The 10,989-nt window shown below is 36.0% G+C and overlaps 1 protein-coding gene across 1 annotated transcript; it reads right to left on the bottom strand.

The window, feature by feature from the left end:
- Nucleotides 1-1,116: 1,116 nt before the first annotated feature.
- On the bottom strand, nucleotides 1,117-9,624 carry LOC125846561 (copper-transporting ATPase RAN1). The gene is made up of 9 exons (XM_049526080.1): nucleotides 9,139-9,624; nucleotides 6,372-6,986; nucleotides 5,469-5,898; nucleotides 5,002-5,327; nucleotides 4,354-4,412; nucleotides 3,899-4,241; nucleotides 2,691-2,891; nucleotides 2,328-2,585; nucleotides 1,117-1,669 (listed from the first exon to the last, which is right to left on the bottom strand). The coding sequence occupies exons 1-9, from the start codon at nucleotides 9,436-9,438 to the stop codon at nucleotides 1,193-1,195; spliced, it is 3,009 nt and encodes a 1,002-aa protein (XP_049382037.1). The 5' UTR covers nucleotides 9,439-9,624; the 3' UTR covers nucleotides 1,117-1,192.
- Between the last annotated feature and the right edge of the window lie 1,365 nt (nucleotides 9,625-10,989).

Here is a 10,989-nt window from a genome sequence, read left to right as displayed (position 1 = left end):
TGCTATCTGGAACATGTTAGGATAAGCAACCATTAAGGAGGAATTGCCTATCCATTTAGAAACTGATATGCTGTCCATTCTCTGCAATTAAATGTTTGTGTTGAGAGAACTCCTCCCATAATTTGCTCTCCAGACACCAACTCCATATGGCGTTGTTGAAACATTAGAACACCAGTGGTTTAGTGCTCTATGTTTAGCAATAATCACATCCTTCCAAAGGCTCTGCTCCTCTTGAGTGTATCTCCACAACCACTTCATAAGTAGGCATTTGTTCTGCAGTGATAAGTCTCTAATGCTTTTGGCTTCTGTTATTCCTTTCCCATAGAAAACTCCTTTTGGTTTTGTCCAGTTGCTTCAAAGCCTTACTGGATATGGGATGTAGTGACATAATACTATCAAGTACACTGTTTATCAATGTTAGTTTGCCACCCAATATGTCTACTAGGTCCTCAATGTTCTGCACCTCATTAACAGACTGTTCGAATCCCACTGAAAGCGTTTTATTTATTTATTATTCAATTTCAGCTTTTTTTAGTTTTTTTTTTAATATTCAGTTCTGTTTTTCAAGTTTTTCTAGTTTTTTTTTTACTTTAAAAAATGTGCTAAAAGTTTGATTTTAAACCCGTAGGAATCCAAGGTTTCCATTTCTAAAGACTTATTTCACGTTTATACTTTTATTTTTCGAACCCCCTGAACGAAAATCCTAGGTCCGCCACTGAATTCAACTATTAATTCAATGTGAATTAAGTCACCCAATTCATATATCAAAAAGAAAATACATCATCCACTCTTACATTCATTTTTTTGGCACATAATAACAACCTTAAGTGGACTACAAAATGGTGTCTTCATCTATGTGTTGTAGCTCTAGAGTCTGGAAAAGGTAGAATATACGCAACCCTTAGCCCTACCTCGTAGAGGTACAGAAGCCATGACCCCATACATTGACACGCGAACCTAATACTGTAGAAAATCTCTTACACTATCACCATATAGAAGTTAAAACTCATACTAAAAAGAAATGCTCTTTAAAAAAAAGGAAAACTTACAAACAGACAGCATTTACATTGTAAGGGTGGGATATTCACCCTACGTATGAAATCTAAAAGAAAAGGGTTAAGGAATACACAAATCCAAGTTGATCCTAATGCTACTTTTTTTGTTCAAGGCTCTTCATATTTCGATCTCATTCCTACTCTATAGTTATTTCCAAGATAGTGGTAAGTCTGGGTTTCTTGTATCTCTTTAGATACAGAGATGAACATACAACACTTACAGATGACATTGCCATGCATGCACCAGCTACCCATGGTGGCAACTCCAGTTTTAGAAAAGGGAAGAAAACCCCAGCAGCCACGGGGATGGCAATCACATTGTACGCCATGGCAAAGATGTAATTCCACCTAATCCGTGCAAATGTCTTTCTTGAGAGATCTATGGCAATGATGACATCCTCCAAGTTGCTCCTCATTAAAACGTATTCAGCAGCTTCTATTGCAATATCAGTTCCTGCTCCAATTGCCATACCAACATCAGCAGCAGCTAATGCAGGTGAGTCATTGATCCCATCACCTACCATAGCAACTACACTGCCTCCCTTTTGAAATGAACGGACGACCTCAGCTTTCCCTGCTGGCAACACCTCTGCTCTAACGTCCTGAATACCGACCTGCAATTCAAAACAGCATCCAAGGGGTCATACATTTAGCCCAGAATTTGTGGGGCAACCTTAACACTTCTCAATAAATTGCATTAACAAAATTTAACAGTACTACATCTAACCATCCCCTGTTTAAGGCAACTACATTTACTTCAGCTGACTGGATGACATCACACATTTTTATCCTCATACCCCCACCACCACCCCTAAAAAGAATTAAAGAATATCTCTCTCTGTCTCTCTCAGTTTTTTTGAAAGCCAGTCCACTCAAGGAAGACAAACTGAAGGCCGCAAATTACTAAAAGAAAATCATCTTTCAAAGAAGAAATGGTAAAAGCATGTAGAGTTCTTCTCACTCTGACACCAGGAAGTCTGACTCGAGTAATTCCTAATAGTTTCACAATTCAGTGGCATCAAAGAAGGCTCGGTAGAACAAAGCATCAAACTATTCTTATTTCATCTTTAAACAGTTGGAACTTATTTAAAGCTGGTTTCAGGAGTGGATAATGATATCTTACATGCTAATCAAACAAGGGGACAGGATATTGAAGAAAGAACCCTAAGTGATGACTTCTGGAAATTAAATTAGGCTACCAAATCCCCAGTTTTGTAAAACTAATATTACAGTGTAGAAGAAAATTTTGATCACAAGGAGGAAGATTCAAACCTCCTTAGCAACTGCACGAGCTGTTCTCCAATTATCACCAGTAACCATGATTGGTTTGACACCCATTTTTATAAGGCCCTCTACAACAACAGCCGCTTCTCTCTTTAGTGGGTCTGCTATACCCAGAGCTCCTATGACAATATTATCCTGAGCAACAAGAATGCCAGTCCTTGCACTTTCTTCTAACTCTACCACAAAATTCTCTACTTTGGAAGGTATAGTTATCCCATTTTCGGTAAGAAGCTTCCGGTTTCCAACCTGTTCATGGGCATAAAGATGAGAAATAAAGACTTTTTCCTGATTAGAGACAAAGAAATTAACCACCTCTCCAAATTTTTTAACATCATGTTATTGAAAACTCACCAAAATCCATTTCCCATCTATGGAGCACTGTATTCCTTTCCCAGGCAAAACAGAGAAATCTGATACATCATGAAGCCATCCAGAAAACTTAGCCTGTTCACTGTAAGCCTGAAACTCGCTGGTATTAGAAGGCTCGTCAAAGAAATGGAAATGACGAGCGTATTCCAGGATGGCTTTAGCCAAGGGGTGTTCACTGCTAGCCTGCATCATAAGCATACCCCTTAGATGAAATGTAGCTAGAAGAGAGAAAATTGCAGTAGTTTTTGTAACTTCAGAACAATTGTTTTAAAAAGAAACTACTCCCAGTTCCACTTTACATGACACACTTACATTTGAAGAATCAAACAACTCTTTTTACCAGAACTCTTACATATACTTAAATATTTTTAATTATAAACTAGTTCTAAGCATGTAAACAAACTTCTTCATTCTTATAAAAATGGAGGGAGTATGAGTTTTAATTGGTGGCAACATTTGGCAACAAATGACTGCTTTTAGTAATAAATAGAGGATCCTAAAAGCTCTTTCGAGAAAAAATTTTCAAGTGGTTGCTTGATAGTTAAAAAAAGGAGAAAAGAATTACTGAAATCTTAATACACTGAGACTGATTAAAAATATCAGGTAAAGTGCTATAAGGTAATCAGAATTTTACTTTCTTAAGCACTTCTATCTCCTCAAGAGAACAGCATAAGAATAGCATCAGAAGATCGTAGGAAATGGGTTTCTGTGGGATCCCAGCTAGAAGACTTGAAAGTAGAAAATAGTTTGTATAGATGAAGTCTTGTCTTTAGTTTCTCCTCCCTCCATTTCAAAAAGAATGACCTAATTTGACTTGGAACGGAGTTTAAGAAAAGAAAGAAGACTTTTAATCTTGTGGTTCTAAATTAAAGTTATGTCAAATGTACCAAAATGTCCTTTAATCTTGTGGCCTTAAACATGACACGTGGAAAGTCAAAGTTAAAGTGTTGCCAAAAAAGGAAAGGGGTCATTCTTTTTGAAACAGACTAAAAAGGAAACTAGGTCATTCTTTTTGAAACGGAGGGGAGTATTAATTTTGGGGTGCACCCATGATGTTTCTGTTACCATAGATGACTGCATAGTGCATACCTTCTTTTTTTTTGGGTAGGTTCTACTCTTTGTATTCACTGGTGTACCCAGGATTTTTACCCACATTATTATTATCTTATCAGAAAAGACTTGAATGGTACCTCTGCAGAAGCTACCAAAGTAAGGAATTCTCCACGATCCATCTCATTGAAAATTTTGACTGTTGTGACTTTAGCATTTCCCTGGGTCAAAGTGCCTGTCTTATCAAATATCACATGACTAATTTTCTGTGCCCTCTCCAATGCATCCCCTCCCTTTATCAGCACACCATTGTTGGCACCAACCCCTGTCGCAACCATAACAGCAGTGGGGGTAGCCAAACCAAGCGCACAAGGACATGCAATAACCACAACAGATATTGCAAACATCAGAGAAAACACAAAATAATTGCCATTTTCTGGAAGCCATTCTTCTGGATAGCCTCCAAGAACCCCAGCAACATACCTGGTCCAATGGGTAAATAAAAAATATAAACACAACTTTCCAAACAGTAGTGATAGAAGTAATTTGGAATGACGAAATTACGAAAAACTAATTAGTTGGAAGACAAACTCACCATCCAAAGAATGTTAATAAGGACATAGTAACAACTGTAGGAACAAAAATGCTTGCGATCTGTAAGTCAAAAGAGTACTTACAGTGAGAAATTCAGTCAGCTCAAACGTCAAAAGGAAAGAACAAAACAGACAAAGAGACTCATCGACAACAAAAGCAACATTAAAGATATATTTTCATTCTTCACTAAACTCAGCCACATCATAGCAAATTCACTGCCTAATTGTAGTTCAACATCACACTTCAATAGATAACTTCCATTATAAAGAAATGACAAGGACAGCACAGCCATCAGCATTCAAATATGTATGCTACAGCTTCAAATATATCAGCAGTGTGAATGCTTTAAACCAAATAAGGGAAAACACAGTAAAATGTTGTACAACACTCCCAACTGTCAGAGACTTAGGCTGATGGAAAAAATGAGAATAGAGATTAAACTTATTAATGCAAAGAAAGATAGAAAAATAGTACATTAATGGAGGAAATGGAATAAGATATTGAACTTTCCATTTAATCAATGCTTCTTCAAGTCCATCAGTGATTGTGTGTTAAAGCAAAGCAAATACTATAAAATTAACACCAGGAAATAATCAACTTGCACTGAATAGACAACACTCTTCAGCAAGATGACACAAATACTACTCACATAGTCAGCGAACTTCTGAATGGGAGCCTTTGACATCTGTGCTGTTTCAACAAGAGATATTATCTGACTCAAAACTGTGTTTGAACCTACTTTTGTGCCCTGTATGTGAAGAGAACCATGCAAATTGATTGTACCTCCAATCACCATTGAATCAATCTCTTTCAAAACAGGAGCAGATTCTCCAGTGACCATACTCTCATTCACATGGCTTGAACCCCATACAACAACACCATCCACAGGGACTTTTGTACCAGGGAGTACTTTTAATATATCACCAGGCTGAATCAATAAAGCATCTATTTCTCTTTCGCCTACAACTTTTCCACCTGGAATGCAAGGTAAACATAATATCAGTGATAGGCCCCTTTTGCAATTTTGAAAAAGTCACAAGTTGTGTTAACACAGTTACCAAGAACTATACATGATAATGTGTCAAAGAAGTAGACAGAAAGTCTAGATGTTTTTACCTTTGTCTTTGACAAGCAGTGTAGCTGTAGCTGGAGTAAGCTCAACAAGTTTTTTGATAGCACCTGATGTCTTTCCTTTAGCAAGAGTTTCCAAGTACTTCCCCAGGAGTACAAATGTGATTAACATGGCACTTGTTTCAAAGTAAGTTGGAGACCAGAACCCAGAAACTGCACCATAAAGTAATGCACATACAGAATAAACATAGGAAGCTGTAGTTCCCAATGCAACCAAAACATCCATGTTTGTGGAACCATTTCGAAGCGCTCTCCCTGCCGCAATATAGAAACGCTTACCAATACCAAATTGGATAACAGTCACTAATGCCCACTTTAACCAATCACCCATTTGAAAGGGACCACACTGCCAAATTAGTAAAGAATAAAGCAGAGGTATGCGAGGGCAGAGAACTCGCATTAGAATCACAGGAACCTGGCAGAATTTGAATATGTTAGATGATTAGAATCACAGGAACCTGGCAGAAATTTGATAAATATATACAAGTATGACAAGTGAAAAGACAAAAGGGAGGAAAAAATATCTCAAGTAATCCCATCATATAACTGGAATTTAGCAGCAACCTTTTTGTGTAAAATCATATATCAAGAATCATGTTTGCTCAAAGAGAGTCGTGTGATATAATTTGAAACTACATGTTACGAGAGTAATGGAACATGTAGGCTGTAGCAGACAGAATCTTTACATATTCAAAGATATAACACTTCAAAAGCTCCATTAGATCAACTGAAACCCAAGTATTGGAAGTTAGGAAGCTTCCATCACACATAACCATGTCCTTCTAATCCCCTCAAACGTGGAGAGGATTGGTTGAGGCTAAAGCAAAAAAACTAAACCAAGAAGAAAGGATAGCAGTACAACAAATAAGCAGCAAAAACACTACTTACACTGAGAGATAAGCTTGCTGTAAAAAGCCGAAACATACGTGAGGACTCTTCTAGATCTCTGGAAGTCATTCTTGTATAAGGGTTCTTGACAAGTAACTTAAACTTGCCACTGCTTCCCCCTTCAATGCCATCAACTAAAGATCTTGAGCCAATAACTTCAGGATCAAAGACAACTTCAAGATCACTTGATACCCGATCAAAACAAAATTGTTTAACTCCATGCAACTTTGAAAGAATGCCTTCTAAAAACTGTGCATCCATCTCACCAGAAATACCAACCACCCCAAGTACAATCTTGTCCTGCTCACTGCTCTGCACAAAGGAAGCCTCAAAACCAGCATCTTCAATTGCATTTGCTATATCATCCTTACTGATTATGGATGAATCATATTCAACTTCTCCTAGTGATGTAGCCAAAGCAACTACTGCCTTTCTTACACCTGGGAGATTTTTAAGGATACCTTCAACAGAATTTACACAAGCTGCACATGTCATACCACCTATTGTGAACTGGCCTACTACAGTTCCATGTGGATTTATACGAGATGCAGCGGGTTCTGAGAGAAGCTCTGCCTCAAACCCAGCATCTTCTATAGCATTTGTAATCTCTTCATCCTGAAACATGAATGGGGAAATGTAAAGTTAATTTTTCATATTTTGCATCAGGTTACATGCCACATTAAAAACATTATATCAGATTGGATAACACTAACGGTATAATTAAAACAATACAACAACATCAGCAAGAACCAGTCAACATCAGTAACTCATGTTTGATAGTGACTGTTTTTGGCAGAAGAGACTTCATCAAGCCTATCCTTTTTGGGTTAGCTAGATCATGTCTGTTGTTTCCTAACTATGTCACTTCCCCCTCTTTTTCATAATTAAGCTGAAGTACAGATAAGAAGTTGACATGAACTTGAAGGCATCAGTCCAACCATTTAACGCAATGTTAGGATGGAAACTCAAACTAAATCAAAGTACACGCTACTTGAAATAACCGAACCTCTGTCGAAGAAAATAATGATTACATCCTTATTCGTAGTAACTAAAATTACATACCAGACAAAGAAGCAAAAACTGAAGGCCTAAGAATTAGGATAAGTCTACACATGAAAAATAAGCTCAGACCATCAACATCAACTTTGAATTAGGATAAGTCTACACATGAAAAATAAGCTCAGACAATCAACATCAACTTTTAAAGTCCTCTATTTCGCTTGACTCCAGAAACAAGTTGATCTAGTACAGCATTATATCCTTTAACAAATACCAGGAACTCTTAACAGAATGACAACTCACACTTGCTACGGTAAAAGAAAATGATCAGATTGCATATGACCCAAGGCATAACAGCTCAAAACAAGAATGATAATCTGGTTAATCTGTAATAGGTGACAAAGTGATAACTTCGTATCACCGCCTCTTTTCTCAAACCTAATATTCACAACCACCTCATCCATCAACCACAACAACTGTTTGATGTTCCCCTGATAATGTAGGGCCAAAAAAGAAGGAAAGGTCCTGCATACTTTAAAGTATATAGTTTGTACAAGTTAAGAATCAGTCAAAGAGCTAGGGAACTGTCATTTCTTTCAATCTTAATTCTTAACGAAGTTACTCTTATTGCTCATGTTTGATAAAGGCGTTTGACATCCACTAAACACGGTAATGAGGGTATATGTAGGTCAAACAACAACATCATACTTCATATGCCACCTATTAATTTAAAGTTGCTATCTGGAATACTTTGTTCAAACAAAGGAATGTGATCTCCAGTCAATATGTGAAACCTGGACGACCAATAATATGTATGATTGGTCTATGGGCACTTGGATATTGGCTACCTATTTGATACACAAGCACTTTCATCATCTTAATTGCCTAGGGATGTACAAAAACAAATATTTAATGCTTAGTTAGAGGACCAAATCATTCCAAGTGTTTGTTGTGCTTTGTTATGGCTAAAACAAATGCTACATGTGTTTTACTAGTTAGAAATCTTGAAAGTGCAGTCCTAAATCTTAAATGTTTTACCAGTACATAGCCAATGCACAGCTTTACATTGTACAGGGCAATATCTTTAGAGAAAATTTGTGATCAGACCCTTTTCTCCATTCCCAGTAGGAGGTGGAAGGAAGAATGCCCGCATCTTAGCCTGATCTAGCACATTCTGTTCTCAACTAGCAGAACTTCCTCATACATGTTTTACAATGGGAATCTAATGGACAGAGAACTTCAATGACTATCAAACCTTTTTTGGTCAAGACACATCCCCCAAAAGTTGTGGGCATATCCATCTTGGGTTCAAAGTATTATTAACATCTCCATCTCGAGTCCATGAAACACAACTCAATATCAACAAGCAAAACAAACACATCGAAGCTAATTTCCCAAAAAAGGAAGCATTTGAAAGCAGCTGATTTAGATCAGTTGTAAGGTGTGACATTAATAAAATACAACAAAGTTAGGTAGAATAATTATGTCCAGAATATCCAAACCCAAAAAACACAAATAACAAGAGAAGGTATACAAATATCAAGCAGTTAGTCCCAACCCATTTATCCCAAACAGCTAAAAACCTCATACTCAAAATTCAGCAAAACTTCCAAAATCATCAAAACCCCAGGATTAGTAAGATGTACAACTAAATTTTCATCAAATGAAGACCAACCCATTTCACCAAATAGCTCAAAACATCAGCAAGATCAAAAATTAACTTAGAATACCAACTAAACAAGCTCAATCAAAAAAAAAAATGCTCAACCTTGACCAAGTTAGGATCGAAGACGACGTCAGCCTTATTCTGAAGTAAAGCAACAGAAGCTTTAACAACCCCATTTACACCCATCAAAGCTCCTTCCACTGATGTAGAACAAGCTGCACATGTCATCCCCGTAACTCTAACCTGAATTCTCCTCAAATTCTCACCCAACTTATCCAAATTCACTTCGTCATACGAATCCAATAGCCTCACTTCCTCCCCGGCACCATCTATATCATCATCCGCCGCCGATGATGACTTTCCGGTCACCGTCAACTGCACGTCCCTCATGCTCGGTGCCATATGATTAACTCCCTTAATAACAAAACAAAAATATACCCAATTCTGATATTCCCCTGTAGTTATACTTTCTCCGGCGATATATATATATAGATATGTATGTACCGGAGAAATAGATATATGGGTTCTATGTAAAGATTTGTTTAAACATTTTAGAAAGAGAAATCTGTGGGTTGAAGGAGGAGAGGGAAAGTGGGAACGACAGCGAATTTGTAAGTAAAAAAAGAGAAGATGCAGAATATTCAAATGACTAAAATGACCTTGAATAATTTGTACTAGATTATTTTGTACTACAAAAGTTTCTTTTTTTTTTTAATGAGTGGGATCACTAGGATTTAGTGAAGGACTTAATTTATTTTAAAAAATAATAATAACGACAGTTATTGAAAACACTTTTAAACTCAATATGAATTATTCTCTCGATTTTTTATTGTGAGTCTCATGCTCTTAGAAGAGTTTGAGATCACTTAATATGTCATGTGATAGACTAAAGGTGTATTCAAAAATATTTTCAATAATCTTCTCTAATAATAAGTAATAAAAACAAAAATTAGGAAGTTTCAATTGGTTGGTTTTTTGTTGGGTAATTAGAGGGACCCAAGGAAGATTAAGGAGTAATAATGAAAGGTAAATGAAGAGTGATTAATTGGTCAATGATTTGAAATGGTACCAAAAGGATGACAATTTATTCATGAAGAAAATTTTTAATACATATTCAAGAGTTTTGACTTTTCGGTTATGATATAGAAAACTACTAGAAGGTTTTGGTAGGAATTAGGAACTAACCTTTTTTTTGCAAATATTCAAACTCAAATCATAATTGATAAGTAAAATTTAAAAAAAAATTATTGTTGTCATCGCCTGCCAATTACATTTTCAACCAACAATGATGATGACATTCAGTGAGTTCAGATGGTTAAATGAGAAATCACTTATAATATAAAAATTACTCTTTCTAATTCTTTGATTTTAAATTAATAAAAATGTCATAGTTTGATTGGTTTCTAGAATTGCATATCAGATTTTTTTTTGTTGTTATTGTTAGTTATATTTTTTTATAAGAGTGTGATGGTTCAATGTCATATGAAATGTGAAGTAGTATATATTATCTTTGTTAATTTATTTTTATTTATATTGCTTTTTTCTCCCTTACATATAGTATCCCACTTAATTGTAACAAGAATTTTTAACAAGCCATGCTGCCTTATATAATGCTACAAGAAGCCAAATTATTTTGAAAAAGGAGAATGTCAATATTGTATTTTTAAGAATTATATTGCATAATGTGGTGAAGTGAATGGAGTTGCTCCTCTCTTAATTAGACGTCTCAGGTTTAAGCCTTGAAATGAGTCATGTGCCACACGAATTTGAATTAGTTAAGCTCCAATGCAGATATCGAAAATCGAATAGACCAAAAATATATACTGCACCATGTTTGCTTCTAAGATATCATAGTATTAACTACCTTTCTAAATTTATTGTAGTACTAGTGTTTAGTACATTTTAAGTTCCTTTCGGGGAAAAGAAAAAGATTTTTTTTGTTTAAACATTAAA

Source organism: Solanum stenotomum, chromosome 12 (genome assembly GCF_019186545.1).
Source record: "Solanum stenotomum isolate F172 chromosome 12, ASM1918654v1, whole genome shotgun sequence".
Taxonomy (NCBI): Eukaryota; Viridiplantae; Streptophyta; class Magnoliopsida; order Solanales; family Solanaceae; genus Solanum; species Solanum stenotomum.
The sequence above is the reverse complement of the archived record's forward strand: the minus strand, read 5'-3'. Positions and strand labels throughout refer to the sequence as shown.